The sequence below is a fragment of the Talpa occidentalis genome, unplaced genomic scaffold, assembly GCF_014898055.3.
Source record: "Talpa occidentalis isolate TD23 unplaced genomic scaffold, MPIMG_talOcc4v2.1 talOcc4.8, whole genome shotgun sequence".
Lineage (NCBI taxonomy): Eukaryota > Metazoa > Chordata > Mammalia > Eulipotyphla > Talpidae > Talpa > Talpa occidentalis.
In genome coordinates, this window is record NW_023605194.1 from 67192881 (window position 1) to 67208531 (window position 15651).

At 50.7% G+C, this 15651-nt stretch overlaps 1 protein-coding gene across 5 annotated transcripts in view; it reads right to left on the reverse strand.

Annotated features, from left to right (window-relative positions):
- The window catches only part of TXNRD2 (thioredoxin reductase 2), a 63375-nt gene that overhangs the window by 2892 nt on the left and 44832 nt on the right, over positions 1-15651 (reverse strand). For 4 of the 5 annotated variants that reach the window (XM_037497109.2, XM_037497104.2, XM_054690229.1 and 1 more), the window contains 6 exons: positions 9376-9512; positions 6804-6899; positions 6437-6529; positions 4755-4826; positions 4396-4493; positions 1069-1278 (listed from right to left, as the gene is read on the reverse strand). In XM_037497109.2, coding sequence (XP_037353006.1) covers positions 1155-1278; positions 4396-4493; positions 4755-4826; positions 6437-6529; positions 6804-6899; positions 9376-9512 — 620 coding nt within the window. In that variant the 3' untranslated portion in view covers positions 1069-1154. The remainder of the gene's footprint in view (positions 1-1068; positions 1279-4395; positions 4494-4754; positions 4827-6436; positions 6530-6803; positions 6900-9375; positions 9513-15651) is intronic. The other variant, XM_037497106.2, reaches the window with a different exon arrangement.

Here is a 15651-nt window from a genome sequence, read left to right on the forward strand (position 1 = left end):
GGACAGATGAGAAATGTACCACCCTAAAGAGAGCCCACCCTCCCCTAGGTGATGTGTCATAGGGAGCAATGCACTGCTAAAAATATTTTGAAATGATAAAAACTTATGCCAGGCCCTTAACAAAATAGCTCTGTTAGGTAAAATATTCTGATAAGAGTTTCCTCAGGCTTCCCTTTGTTAGTATGTACCAGAGATAGACCTGGTTGGGGAAGGGGGTTGTGGTAGAACACATACCCAGAGTACCCAGGAGAGGCCCCAGGCCTGGGCCAGTTGTCCACTATACCCTCAGAAGCCACTTGGCCCCTCATGCCTGCCCACGGGCATCTTACAGACCCTCACTCTGTCTGCGGTCTACCTGGGCCCTGAGGGGAGAGAGGAGGCCTGTAGGACCAGGCCAGGGAGGGGCCCACTAGCGGGGGTGAGAACCCCTGACCCGCCACCAGGGCTTGAAGCGTACACTCAGAATGAGAGAAGAAAGGCCATGGCCACATGCATCCCTTTGACAGGGGTCAGGAGGGAACTCGATAATTTCTTCCTCCTCTGAAGAGGACTGGGATGAACAACACTCCCCAAGGTTTCCGGCCTCTACCAACCTAGCTTTACAAAGCTCTACAGCACCATATGTCAGGCAGTTGCCATGCACGAGACAGCATCTCCACCTTCTGGGCGAGAGAGAAAGAGCCAGCACTGCTACTTAGCACTGAGCAAGGTAAGAGCAAGCAGCTAGCTCCTCTGCTCAGCAGCCCACTGAATTCAGTCTGGAGATGCTTGCTATGCCCAGTGCCCCCTGACACAGATGGCTACAGGTGTGAGCCCAGCCTGAACACCCGTGTTTGGGGAGCAGCAATAGTCAGGCTGGGGCCTGGGTTGCCCTGTGGAGGGTGGAGCCCTCAGGGGCCTCCCATCCTAACCCTGTTTCTTTGGTCATGGTGCCCTGGGCACAGGGCTCACCTGTCTGAGGTGACATGGCAGGTGCAGTCTGCCACACACCAGGAGAGAACAATTCCTGTGGTTCCCCCCTTCCCTCCCACCACAGCTTTAAACAGAGTCTAGCCCACATGTGTATACCTGGATCCCAGCCTCCGAAGAGCCAGGCTGTGGGTGGTGGCAGGTGTGCCTTGTGCTCTGGGCCTGGCAGGGATGGTGGCTTACCCTCAGCAGCCTGTTATGGTGGGGTCCAGGCCTGAGCGCTTGGAGATGCGCAGCTTGGCCACCTCCTCAGCACAGGTGGGATGGATGCCCACTGTCCGCATTACCTGTGCATAGGAGGCCCCACACCTGCACATAAGGGGAGAAGGAATCAGGGCAACAAGTCAGGGCAGGGAGACATGTTCACAGCAACCTATTCCCAGGAAAGGGGCACAGAGGCGAGATCCTAGGAAGATAGTTTCCTCACTGTCCCCCTCATTGTCTCTCCTCCAAGAATACCTGCCAATACCTATGTTGGACCATCCTACCTCCCTCTGAGAATGCCCAGTGCCTAAGAATTCCACCTCCCCGCTCCTCCGCCCTCACTGGCTCCAGCCTGGCCTCCTGTTGCTCCCAGCCAAACAGACACAGCCCCACCTTGAGCTTTGGCTCCAGCTGGTCCCTCCATGGGACCCACTCCCTTTCTGCCAAGGGGTCCAGAAAGCCCAAGTCCACTCTTTTCACTGTAGCCTCTTTTCATCTCAACTGCACAGATGCTGAAAACTATCAATACTGAAGAGTGGCAAACCTTTGAACTCTTACCCACCAGAAGGGTTTCTTGGTATTTTAATTACACTTTAAAATTCTTAAGGCTTTCCACTACTTATATTTTCTTTTCCTGTCAATTGCCTACTCAAGTTTTCCCATATTTCTATTGGATTTACCCTATAACTATCAGTGTTGATTTATAAGAACTCTGCATATCGAAGAACTTAAAAGACATTTCTCCAAAGAGGAAACGCAAATGTCCAACAGGCATATGAAAAAATGTTCAACATCCCTTATCATCAGGGAAATGCAAATCAAAATCACACTGAGATACCACCTTACACCTGTAAGAATGGCACATATCAAAAAAAACGGCAACAACAAATGTTGGTGAGGATGTTGTGAAAAAGGAACTCTCCTACATTGCTGGTAGGAGTGCAAACTGGTCCAACCACTATGGAAAGCTGTGTGGAGGTTCCTCAGTCTACTAAAAATGGAGCTACCATATGACCCGGCAATTCCACTCCTAGGGATCTACCCAAAGAACACAAAAACATTGATTCAAAAGAACACCTGGGGCCTCCCTAGTGGCACAAGGGGTTAAGCACCACACTATGAAGCAATCTGCAGCCTTTGCAGCATGAGTTCGAACCCAGGCCGGCTGGGGAGCAACACACATGGCGCAGCAGACCTCTCCTGCCTCGCCCGCTGCTCGCCTCAGCAATGTATTTCAGTCAGTCTGCCTGTTCTGTTCCCCACTGTCTCTGGTGAATCCTCTTACCCCCCACATCTCTAGCCTGCACCCCAGCTCTTGTATGCATAGATAAATAAATCTTTAAAAAAAAAAAAAAAGAACACCCACACCTCTATGTTTACTGCAGCATTATTTACAATAGGTAAAACCTGGAAGCAACCCAGATACCTAAAAATAGATGACTGGATCAAGAAGATGTAGTATATATACACAATGGAATATTATTCAGCAATCAAAAAAGATAAAATCATGCCATTTGCAGCAACATGGATGGAGCTAGAAGGAATTATGCTCAGTGGAATAAACCAGAAGGAAAAAGAAAAATACTGGATGGTTTCACTTATAGCAGGAATATAGGGGAACCAAATAAGACATCAGTGTAAAAAAATAATAACAGTACAAACACAACAAAGCAAAGCCAGACAATTATAAATCAGAGACATACTGCAGGGGAGGAGGCTGGAGAGGGATCAGAGGTGGGAAGGGAGGAGCACAAAGGACTGAGGTGATGGTGTATGGGTGCACTGGTGAAGGAAACTATGGGGACTACACCTGAGGGGGTGGGGAGAAGCAAATATTGTTTAAAAATGAACAATGATATAAAAAAATCTAAAAAATTATTTAAAAAAAAAGAACTCGCACATCAAGGATATCGGTCCTCTGCTGTGGCATTATTAAAAAGGAATTTTTTAGAGTTTTTCCAGAAATTGTTCCAGCTGAGTATTGGTCCTAGCACAAGTATCAGCATGCCGGAGGATTGAGATGGCTTTGTGGGAGAACCATGGTTCTGTCCACTGATGATACTAGAGATGTCCTGGGCTGGAGCTGGTACTGTGGTGCCATGAACAGTCTGGCATGCCAGCAGTCACACACAGAGCAGTGGGCAAGGCCACTGGGATTACCTTCAGTTGTGCCAAGGTAGAATATCCCCCCATCCAGGGCTCCAGTGGGGCTCAGCAAAGCCTGTACCCATGGGCTTCCTTCCAATAGTCACTCTAGATACAATTTCCAAACAATGGTGCTACTGCAGGTGCCCTGTAGTAGGCATCCATGACCAGGGACCAGACATATTCCCAAGACTGAGTCTGGTCCTGAAATCAGCCCTTCTTGCTCTTCTCCCAGGTCAGGCCCACCTCCCTGGGGGCGCCTGACACCACAAGCCAGGGACTGCTTCATTGTGGGTATCAAGGGACGGAGGGCAATGGTGGGGACTGAGGCTCACTGCCTGTGACAGGGGTGGCGCCATTTGAGCCCAGAGTATGTGTGAAGGCTGACATCTTCAGGGTGTCTTGACTAGATACTTGGTCTTTCTTGGCCTTTCTGCTCCTTGAACCTCCCACCTTCACCTACCCCCAAGGTCAGCTCCCAGTCACACCCATACCCTAAGCACACAAGGGGCTGAGGTACCCCATGTGCCCTTCTCTGAGTCCAGGCCCTAGCTGTCCTTCATCTCTGCTTCACCCAGCCCTCCTGTCTCTGACGACCCCATGCTCAGGTGCCTAACCTCTTCACTCCCACCCAAAGCCTTCATCAGCAGGCAGTCCCCACACACCCATGCCTAAGCCTCAGGCTGCAGCTCCAGAAGACACATAGCTGCTCAATTCCAAGGTCTCTGGGCGCCCTGCTTTGGGAGGAGGGCTTTGACCCTGTTCTGCTGACTGGGCAGACAAGGTCCAGTGATCCCCAGGGTCAGCTGGGGACGTGAGGCTCTCCCCTCCCCCCTGCAGGCTGTCTGGACACCTAGGGACACTCTGTATGCCTCTAGTTTAACAGTATTTGGCTGAAGAAGAAAGCTGTCTCTCATCTGACTCCCTGCCACATCTGCAGAGATGCTCTGCTGAAAACATGGACAACATAACAAAAAAGCACCATCAAGGCAGTGGACTTTCCACTGTAGTGCTGCCAGCACTCCAAGCGACACCAGAGTGAGCATCATGTAAGGGACAGCATTCCTCTGCACTTACTTGATCCCCAGAGCAAATCCTTGAGTAACTTCTCCTGCACTGGGGCCAAGGAAGTGCAGGCCCAGCACCAGCTGCGGAGGCTCTCGAAGACACACCATCTGAAAGTCACGTTGTCAGTGGCGAGCCCAGAGGTAGGACCCCATGGTTGCATGGGTGGCCTGGCCTAGGGGCACATGTAGCCCTGGCAGTGCTCAAGGCCCTGGTGACCTACAAGGGATGAAGGGCACAAGCGCCTTCCTAGAGGATGTTCACATTCCTGGATTCTGAAGGGCTGTGGAGGGTCACCCACCCAGCAGCCAGCTCTTTCCCTCTCCCTCACCTCCTGGCATGCCCTGGCCCAGGCCCATGAGAACTCTCACCTTTATATAGCACTGGGATGCATCCCTTTCAGCCACTGTGAACTCCAGTGGTTTGTAATATGCGTGGTAAACCTGGAGGAGGAGATACCAATTCTTGGAGTTAGTGGCTATAGTGAAACCAGTCCCACAAGCATTTTACTCTGACAGGCTGTGGGGCATACATCAGGGCATGGTGGGAATCCAGAACCCTCCCATGCAGCTGGCAGATGTGGTCAAGAGTGGGGAAAAAGTTCAGTTGGCTGTGGATAGCACCCTTCTCTCTCACACACAGGCAGCCTGTGGCTGGATCTCTACTCTCTTCAGACGGGTCCTCTCCCACTGAGGCCAAGCCCCTATGAACCAGAGCAACAGACCAGGCACCAGCTGGCCAAGCAGCCTCCACTTTCATTCAGCACAGGGCAGAGGCACTGCTCAGGAGTGTGCACTGGATGGATGCTGCAGACTGAACAGGGCAACTGTCAGTAGTGGAAAGGGGTGCTCAGCCTGCTGGCAGGGGGAAGGGATAGGTAAGCAGGCAGTCTTCTGGCCGCCACTGTGCACCCTGGAGCTTGCTAGGCTTTTACTTGAGCCAGGAGGAGGGGCAGGCACAGGATGACCCAGGCCCACACTGGAGCTGTCGGACAAAGCCTTTCAGCGCCTGTGAAGGGCTTGACAGTGTTTTCAGGGCTGCGGCCAAGTAAAAAATGAGCAGCGTCCTCACATGTGCTGCACAGCCATTATTAATTAATGGAGCTTCAGAGAATATTGTTCTAACTAAGACAGAATTAAAAAGAAAACAAATAAAGGGTATTTGGCCATTCAACATTGTGAAACATAAAACAACATTATAAAATGCCATGAACATGTGTCCCAGTGTACTTGTGATGAATCAAACAAAAATAGCAAATAAAGTGCCAGGACATGGCCAGCCTGTCAGGCCTAATCTGCTGATGGAGTGAGCCAGGGCCCTGCGGCAAGGGGCAGACCCTGGAGCCCATGACTCACTCCCAAAGGGACTCAGACCCCACCATGGTGGCCACATAGAGTCTGGTTCTTCCTGGTCTGCCTGCAAACTGCCACAGCAGCAAGATGAAGCCTCACTGAAATCTTCCAGCCTCCATAGCCTGGCAGGTTTCAAAACCTCCCTGCATCCTGCCAGACCACCTGGGGCTTGTTCCGTGACTGCCCTGGGGCACCAGCCAGTCTTCGGAACAGACCCCAGAAGCAACTTTATCTGATGAAAATCCCTTCCTCTGGGGTGAATTCCCAAGTCTGGGTTATTGGGGCCTTGGGGAAACTGAGAATCTTGCAAGAGAAGCAGAGGCATGGGTCTGGGGAAGGTTGGGGAGGTCTTGCCTGATGGACCCACAAGGAGGGGGAGCTACCCCGGGGCAGGCGAGCAGGGATCTGAGAGCAAGAGCAGCTTTCCAGATCAAGGGAGACATGTGCCCATCTGAAATGGGCCACACCCCACCACACCCTTATTACTGAGCCACCCTCTTAATGCTCCTGTCCCAATGGGTCCTTCCTGCCGTGTCCCGGCCATCGTCTTGTGTCTCCACGCCCCTCCAAGACACAGGCCCTGAGAAGCAGGAATGTAACACTGCTGCTTATCCAGTAGGCAAAAGAGGGGCCATCAGAGGGTATGAGTGCTGCACAGGTGGCCTGTCCTGGCACCCCCTCTCCTCAGGGCCCTGACTTACCTCCACATGCTCCTCTCCATGGCAAGCCACAGCCTCCTCCTCTGACAGCCCCACACAGCCATATTCCAAAGGGGTAAAGACAGTTGTGGGGACCTGGAAGGCAGGTCCTGCATCAGGCCTGCCTCTGGAAACCCAAAATTAAAGTCCTTCTCTCTCCCACCCCTGCCCAAGCAGGATCAGAGGTCAGGTCTCCAGATGTGCTGGTTGGCAGATGCCAGACGGTGGGTGGAATGCATGGACTTTTCCTTGTTTCTGGGCTGCACCCCCAGAACTAAACATCACAGGCATGCACAAACATCCCATGCCCCCAAATGTGCCATGGCTTTCTCCAGGTTGACCTGGCATCTGAACAACAGCAAGCACTCACATTGTCGTAATCCATCAGGTCTGAGGACTGACCACAGAGCCGCTGGGCCAAGAGCTTCCCGGCCATTATAGCTGTGGGTGTCAGTTCAGGCCGCCCCTGACCAAAGGAAGGAGTAAGGGGTCATTTCAGTATCATGTCTAAGGAAATCTGAACAGTCCCTACACCTTCCTCAAAAGGAGAGAGGCATCTCCTTTGCAGAGACTCCAAAGCTCAGGTGTCCAGGGCCCTGGGCAGATTTGATTGTTCTTATCGGTTCCCTCAGTTCTGCTCTGGGTTCATGATCCTCTTCTCTGAAAGAGGTCAGCTGCTAATGAGCCCAGCCATACTGCCCATGCTCATTGCAGCTTCCCTCTGAACCCTTTTCTTGCATGGGTGATTTTGGAGAGCTGCCCCATGACAAAACTCAAAAGATCCTACAGCCTTCTGACCAGAATTCAGCTAAAACAGGCCATGAAGAAGAATTCCATGTGCTCCTTACACACACTTGACTTGCACCCTAGAGCCCATTACAAATCCCAAATCAGCTGTCATTAGGCTGGAGGGTCCTCTGTCCCAGGGTATGTCCTACTTGGCGAGCAGGGGGTGCAAAGCCCAAATGCTCCTGCACGCGTTAGCCTGGGACCGGCTGCCAATCACCTCTGTAGCAGCAGGAAATGCAGATGTTGTTTGACATTCCAGAAATGAATAGAGATCCGCAGAGATAAACTTGTGAAAGCAGCCTGTGCATTCCACTGGGCCTGACTAACCGTGGAAACATCCAGCATACAGCACATAATATCTCATTAACAATGGCCACCCCACCCACCTGCTAGACTCTTCCCTGCCACTTGCTGTACCACAGGGCATCATTAACTCTTTGGACTGCTTGGAATGATGAGCAGTCCCAATGTGAGTGGATTTAATTTTTTAACAAAAAATATTTTTGCATGTGCTTTATATTTCTGGCAACACAGTCTGAAATATTAGAAATTCCACCACATTGGCAAGAGTCTGGCATCTGATGGAACTCCAGTGAGCTTGGCTCCTGGGATGTACAGGCAGCATGCACGGCTTGCATATGTGCTCTCCAGTTAAGACCATGGTGCTACCTCAGGGCGGGCAAACAGCAAGAAGAGAGAGGCTGACATCAGAGAATGCCATGTTGAGCCATCTGAGGTCACATCGAGTTGCTGCACAACCTGGCTAAGTGGGCTGGGTCTTCAGGATAGTCCAGGGCATGAGAGTCACTAGTTTCACTTACCAACAGGCTGGTAAGTGATAACCCGGTAGTGAGAGGGACTGGGTTTCTGACTGAGCCCCCCAGCTGGACTGCATCAGCTTAGTGGTCTGCCCCATACACTGTTTCATAAGCCTAGGTTCCCAGGGGCCAGAGGGACTTAAGCACCAGCAGCTTTGCTCACATCTGGTAGGTAAACTGGGGGTGCTGGGGGCTGTGTTGCCATAGCAGAAGGGGTCTGGATGGGGCCAAGCATCTAGCAGGATTGACCCACACCAGATGGGAAGAGAGGCCCTTCAGAAACAAAGGCACAGACTTGCATGGGTCCCTGCCCTGGCCTGTCTCCACATGTGCACCAAACTCTCCCAAAGCTCCCATCCATCATGAGCTGCAGCACAGGCTGACAGACAAGACTAGAGGATGGTCCCCTCAGCAGAGGTGACAACTGCCACTTATGCCCTCTCACCTCTGGGATGCTCTACCCAGGGATTCTGGCCTTAGACTAGATCCCATTACCTCTAGGCATTTCCCAAACTGACACTCCCTCATGATTGTAAGGGTCATTGCTGAGCTCCCCCAGCTCACTCTGCCCCAGTCCAGGGACTGCATGCTGCACCCCACTCTCTTGACCACCAGCACCAAGCATCTTCTGACATGTAAAGTAGTTTACTTACTTAAAGGTCATCTGTGGCCCTACCAGAATGTCACCTGTATAAGGGCTGGGGCTTTTATCTGTTTCGACAGGAGCCCAGAACCCAGAAAAATAGGTGCTCAGTCAATACATGATGAATGGATGCAAATTAACACAATATGGTAGCAAAATGCATGTCTTCCTGGAATTTCAGAATGTGACCTTATTTGGAAATAAGGGTCTTTGCAGATAAATTAAGACATATATTGGCCTCCCCGGTGGCGCAGCGGTTGAGCGCTGGGTTGCAAAGCTGCCGGCGACCTCTGCGGCGCCGGTTCGATCCCCGGCTGCTCCCCGGCCACAGGAGGAGGGTCCCACATGGCGCGCAGACCTCTCCTGCTGCCCGCTGCTCCCCTCAGCAGTGTACTTCGGTCCTTCTGCCTGCTCTGCTCCCCGCTCTGGCTCTGGTGAATTCTCTCACCCTCCCGCGCTTCTGACTGTACCCAGTGCATGTATAAACAAAAAAACGAACGAACAAAACAAAAAACAAATAAATAAATAAAAACATGCCTCTATAAAAAAAAAAAAAAAAAAAAAAAAAAAAGACATATATTAAGATGAGATCATACTGGATTAGGATCCTGATAACAAGCAAGGACACACAGAAAAGGAGATGGTTATGTGAAGACCAAGCAGAGAAGGAAATGCTGGACAGAAGCCCATACCTCCGCCACATCTCCGATGGCATAGATGTGAGGGACACATGTGGCTTCCTGGGCATCAACCAGGATCTTATGACTATCAGGGTTTGTTTTTACTCCCGCCTTCTCCAAATTCAGACTTCTGGTTTCTGGAACTCGACCTGAAAGAAGTAAAGACAGGGCTGTAAAGTTTTTTTTAGTGGGTTTGACCTAGATGCCTTGGTTTATAGCATTTTTTGGATTGTCTACTTCAGACTGATAAAATCTGAAACACACACAGCATTGAGGGGCTCCTAGCCTCTGAGGCCTCAAGTGGCACCCAAACACACACACACACACACACACACACACACACACACACACACACACACCCCTCTCTATTTGCACAGCGAGTCGATGAAGGGCTGAAGCGGTACTAGTAGAAACAGTGAACCAGAGATAGGCAGGAACAGGATGCAGGGCACAGACACCTCTCTAAACATATCTTGGGATATAATTTGTGCTTTTAATAATTTTCATAGCTTATATATTTAAAAAGTAAAATTAAATAAAAAAAGGAAAATAATCCCTAAAACAGGTAAATAATCTGAAACAGTCTTTCTTTTATGAGGTTGGTGACAGCACACTCAGAAGGATAATTTATTAGTGATTATAGGAATGAATTAACTCTATATCCTCAGAGGATTATATTCTGGCAACAAAGAAAGCTGCAAACAAATCTTACATGTCATTCAAAGAGGACATTTAAAATACTGTAATGTAAAATTTGAATTGGAAATTCATGCTTTCTTTTTTGTGTGTGTGTCTTTGGCTCTGACCAAAGAAAAAGTCTAGAAGCAGCAACAACCCAAAACCAATGTGTACGAAAAACTATGACCTCTAAGCCCCTCCCCACTGAAGGGAGCAGAGTCAGTGGGGCAGCCACTCCAGGCTGCCATCCAGGCCCGGAGTGGCTGCCCCAGATGCCTTATGGGTGGGCAAAATGCGACCTCAGATCCCGCGGTCACCAGCCTAGAACAGCACAACAGGGCCACTTAGCCAATATTCCCTGAGGAGAAGACACGGACTAGACACAAACCAGGCCCTCTCACAGCTGTGGCTCCTGTCCTAGTCACACATTTTAGGATAGGGTGGGGCATAGGGGTGTTGTCTCCATCTCCATGGAGGCCACCTGTGGGCCACAGGTGAGCCAACAACAGCCTCATGAGTCACCACATGGCCTTCCCGGGGGTGGGGCACCCTCCTTCCCACTCTCTCTGTCCTATCCACCTTCCCACACCTTGTTCCTGCTGTAGGCTCATACTTCAGTCAGAACGGCACTTCATGGTTTACAATTCTGTCCTGACCAGATGGTATTTGCACAGAAACACCATGACCTTGTGTCCTGAGTCCTTGTGTCCTCAATAGGACATCCTCTGAGATCTATTTAGCAGTAAAGGAGTGAGTTGATCAGACAAGGCAGTGAGAATGCATGAATCGTGCCCTGTCCAGGACCTCAGGGTTGTAGACAGACCCTGCACCCACTATCTGGGACCCAGCTGTGGAGTAGGACAGAAGGCCAGGCCTTGCAGCAGCTCCATGGGGCAAGCCAGCTCCTCTCCTATGTCCCAAGCACCTGCCAAGCAAAGAGCCTCAGCTCTGAGACCTGCAAAAATGAGAGCCCCCCCCCAGGAGAGGGGGCTACAGAATTGAATATCACACCTATCCTCTCCTGGCAGCCAGCTTGAAGTATCACAAAGGCCAGGAGGGGCAAGGGAATGAAAGGCCCTGGATATATTGGCAGTTTCCTTGACGCCTCCATCCCCTCACAGCCCTGGGCCTCATCACAGCCAAGCTGTCAGAAGAAGTCCCTTTCTCCCCTAATTCAGAAGATGTGGCCTTAGGGCACCAGGCACAGGCTTCAAAGGCACAGTTCCTATAGCTTGAGGTGGCTCAGACACACCAGAGGCAGCAGGCGGTGCCAAATCTGAGCATCTGGGAGACCAAGTGCTGTGAAAGGGAAGCCTTAAGTCTCCAGCTGCTCTCCCGGGGAGGAAAGTCAAAACACAGAGACTCCTCTAAGCCATGCTTCTCAAGTTCATGGGGCGCAAGCTCCAGCCTCTTTTCTTTGCAGGTCACAGGAATCAGGTGCCAGGAAGGCTGGCACCATCTCAGATCAGATGAGGCCAGACGTGATGTCCAACACCCCAGGAGGAGGTGCCTGCCTAATGATGGCTGGACAGCCATGCAGATGCAGACCTGTGAACATGGAGAATAGGTCCGTTTCTGCCCTGGCTGAGGGTACTGGGGAGAGGGGCAGGGAAAGCCCAACTCCTAGCTTGGGGGAATGGGACCTCTGGATACATGAAGCACCTGGGAGTCCTAGAGGTCTCTAAAAGGACTGTACTCAGGAGAAATGAGCCAGGTCCAATGGGCAAGGCTGGAGGGTGTCTGCTGAGAACTAAGGGCTGAGGCCTGGGGCTCAGATCTCAATTCTCTGGTTCTTCTCAGGTCCTGGGTTCTGGAGGACATAGCACACAGCAGCCCACTACCTCCTGGTGATAACTCTGAGGGCAGTGGGGGTGGTGTGAGAATGTCTAAGGGCAAAGCTGGTGCAGCCCACAGGTCACCCTGAAGATGTCGGCCATGCTGTATTCACTGTACCCGTACTTGTTCTTGCACTCCCATCTGGCGGGGTGACAAGAGACCAAGAACAGCTCCTCCTGTACTTCCTGGTAACCATGGTAACCTTTTAGCAGCCAGCCAGACTCTATCTGAGGTCCCCAAGGAAATAGATACATTAAGAAGTAGTAACAGGAGGGCCTCCCTGGTGGCACAAGGGGTTAAGACACAACCTATGAAGCTGTCCGCAGCCACTGCCACACGAGTTCAATCCCTGGCCGGCCAGGAAGCATCTCACATGGCGCAGCAGACCTCTCCTGACTCGCCTGCTGTTCCCCTCAGCAGTGTATTTCGGTTGATCTGCTGTTCTGTTCCCCACTCTGTCCCTGGTGAAATCTCTCATCCCCCACACTTCTGGCCTGTATCCCATTTCTTGTATGCATAAATAAATAAATCTTTAAAAATAAACAGTAGTAACAGGAGATAACAACATACAATCAAATTAGGTGGCCTCCACGGTCCATTTCTAAGCAAGGATTTTTAAGAACATGTTACATATAAAAACCCGGAAAGCACATAGGAATGTCAGGCCACCGATATGAAGCACAAAGGGATAGCAAGTAGATCGGCAGTGGTGAGGGTGGGAGTAGGTGGTATAACAGAACATGTCTGCTAGCTCCTGAAGTGAACAAGGAAGAGCTAGACCACACCAGGCAGGCAGATGGCCCAAAGGTGGCCACCCTGCGCACGCTGGCATTTGGAAGCTATGCTGGGGGGTTCTGTGTGGAATGAGACCCAGCTCTACCCAGGCACGCCAGACCGAGGAGTCATGGCCAGTACACCGGGTCCTGAACCCCTACAACAGGCTCCTAAGCAGACAACCCAGGAAGCAGTCATGGAGAAGGGAGGGAAATGTTCCCTCCAAAGTTCTGTTTCCTCGTGCTCAGAGGCGTCATGTCTCCCCTCAGTGCCCAGGTCCTGTCAAATGATGCAGGAGCCCACTCAGGTCAGGCCAGGCAGAGAATGGGTGCCAGGACAGATACCCACACAGACAATGCCCAGCCCAGGTCTAGGCTGGACTTAAAGCAAGACACAAATGACATGAGGACGCTCTCCCTGGTTATCTTCCTCTTACTTTATGTAAAAATGAAGGGGATACTCTTCAGAGGACTTGGGGGAATTAGGGGACAACCACTGCACTCCACCTGTGTCACTCTGTGTGTTGTACTCAGAACTTTCCCAAATTATTCCATGTCTCAGGATGGCTTGCTCCCTGCTGAGTGCCTCTGGGTGAGCGCTGTGGACTGGCTCTCCTGGACGTTCAGTGGCTCCGACATCTCCTCTCCCTGGACAACACCAAAATGCAGATGGTGTTTTATCCATGTGTCAGTTTAGCACCTTGTGGCAAGTCCTCAGAGGAGGGAGGAGGCAAGCAGGGCTTCTTAGAGGGTGCTCCTGGAGATGGAGAGGAGGCAGAGGCCCACTAGTTTCTCTCTGTGATGTTTTACTTTGTTGCACTTCTTTGCTTACTAGTAAAATTAGCAATTTAAGTAATTAAGTGTTAAACTATATTTCCTCTTGTGAATTTCCAGTTCTTGCCTTTTCTCAAACATTTATAGACCTTTGTGATTTTTCTGGCCTTATGAGAGCTTCTTATACATGTGTGACACTCTGCCATAGTCACCACAAATGAGGGCATTTGAATTCTAGGTACAAAGAGAGATTCTCACTTCTTCAGAGGCACTGTCTCTGTAACTTCATGGCTAGAGCTGTCTCTTTCCCAGTGTCCACCATCCAAAACACCCCAGGGTCCTGAAGCGGTATGCAGTATTCAGTCTGCAAACTCGTGATGCAGCTGGGGCAGCTAAGCCTTCCTTGGATCCCTTGGAATCCAACCAGCTGCTGCTGCTGACCCAGGGGGGCAGTCCAGCCATTGTGCCCATCCAGCAGCTGCAGAAAGCCCAAACCCACCCAGGTGGAGTCTACTGGTCGTCACTACCTGCTTGGCTGGGCACAAAGATGCGGACAGCTGGACAAGAGCAGTTTCATGTGCCTCTCTCCTCCTGTTATGGGAAAATGGGTGTTTCCTCTAATTTCATAGCTTGCCTGGAGCGCATGTTCCAACAAGTGAAGGGTAATCATGTAATGAGGTAAAATTTAAGTGCCAGCAAGAGTATGACAGGGTGAGTGAGGGGCTGCGATCAGACAGACACTGGAGGACGTAAACAGCTGGAAACTCTGTGCCAGGTGAACAAGAGTACAGTAGTTTGGATCAGGTGTTGTGGGCAAGGTCCCAGCAGTAGTTTCATGTTGGGCTCAGGTAACTTTTCTAAGGGGCATGAGGCCCCCAGAACCAAGCACTCCCACTGAGCCAGGCCTGCCAGGAATTCTGGACCAGACACAGAAGGGAGATTCATACCTTTAGAACCTCTGGCCAGATCCGTGGAGAGCTACTTAAAAAAATTTTATTATATGTCTTGCATGTTATTTGTCTTAAGGGAAAACTACAATAACAGCAAACAGCTTCCTTTATTTTCTTAAATGGTCTCCTCTCAATGAGCACTATATCCCCACCTGCAGTTGCCAACCCTCCCTCACCCTCCAGGTAAAGGGGTCCTGCTGGCCTTGGGATCCAGGCAGGACTCAATGGTGATGAGAAAGTGAACACTGGATCATAGCACGACCTGAGGCTGGTGCTCACCCTGATGGCTGGCACCCACAAGGGCTCCTCAGGCTTCCTGATGGTATCTCTCACTGGGGATGTTCCTTGGGTAACTGGGGTGAGCTTACTACTGGGAAACAAACAGGTCTTTCCAATCCAAACCTGTATGCGAGCACTGGCATTGTATAAGATAAACTCAGTTGGCTAAGACCCCAACAGTCAGCCCTTGAAATTGGTGGTGACTCAGCTCAGAATCACCTGCAGCCGGGTCCAGGGGAACCCCCAGGGAAGAACACACTTCAAGTTGGGTGGCAATTATTGCTTTAGCAATTATAGATGTAAATATAATTTTCCTGACAGTTGGGGACTTGAGTGGCATTTGCACAATTTGGTAACACACATTAATACTTATAAGCAGTGCCCATTTATCCCTAGAAGAGTTTTTACTATGTTTTTCTTAAATTATTTTCCAGGGCTTCTCTGATGGCCTTGGGGATAAGTCTCAATACTTCCACTGCAATGACCTGAGTTCAATCCCCGGCCAGGGAGCTAACACACATGGCGCAGACCACTCCTGTCTTGCTTGCAATAGATCTGCCTGTTCTGCTTCCCACTCTGTCTCTGGTGAATCCTCTTACCCCTCCACCCCTGGCCTGCACCCAGTTCTTCTATGCAAAAATAAATAAAATCTTTTTTTTAAAAAAGGCATGAATGCTGTTTAAAAAATAAATTAGTTTCCACTAAGGTCTAACCATAGCACTTTATTGTTCAGCCCAGGTCTGATAGCTGTGGGGACCAAAGCAACCCTGGGCACAAGAATAAGCTGGCTCTTGATCCCAGACCATGCAAGGCCTCCCACAAGAGGGCATGTGGCCTGTGAGCACAGGGAGCAGCTTGCTTCCTCAACTGCCCTCTGTGTGGGTTAGAATACTGTGCACTGGGATTGAGGTAAACGCCTAGTGAGTGGATGGCACTGTTTCAGGTGCAGTGGTTCATGGCCTGGGACCACAGGGTGTGCTGAGGAATGCTTTGGCCTT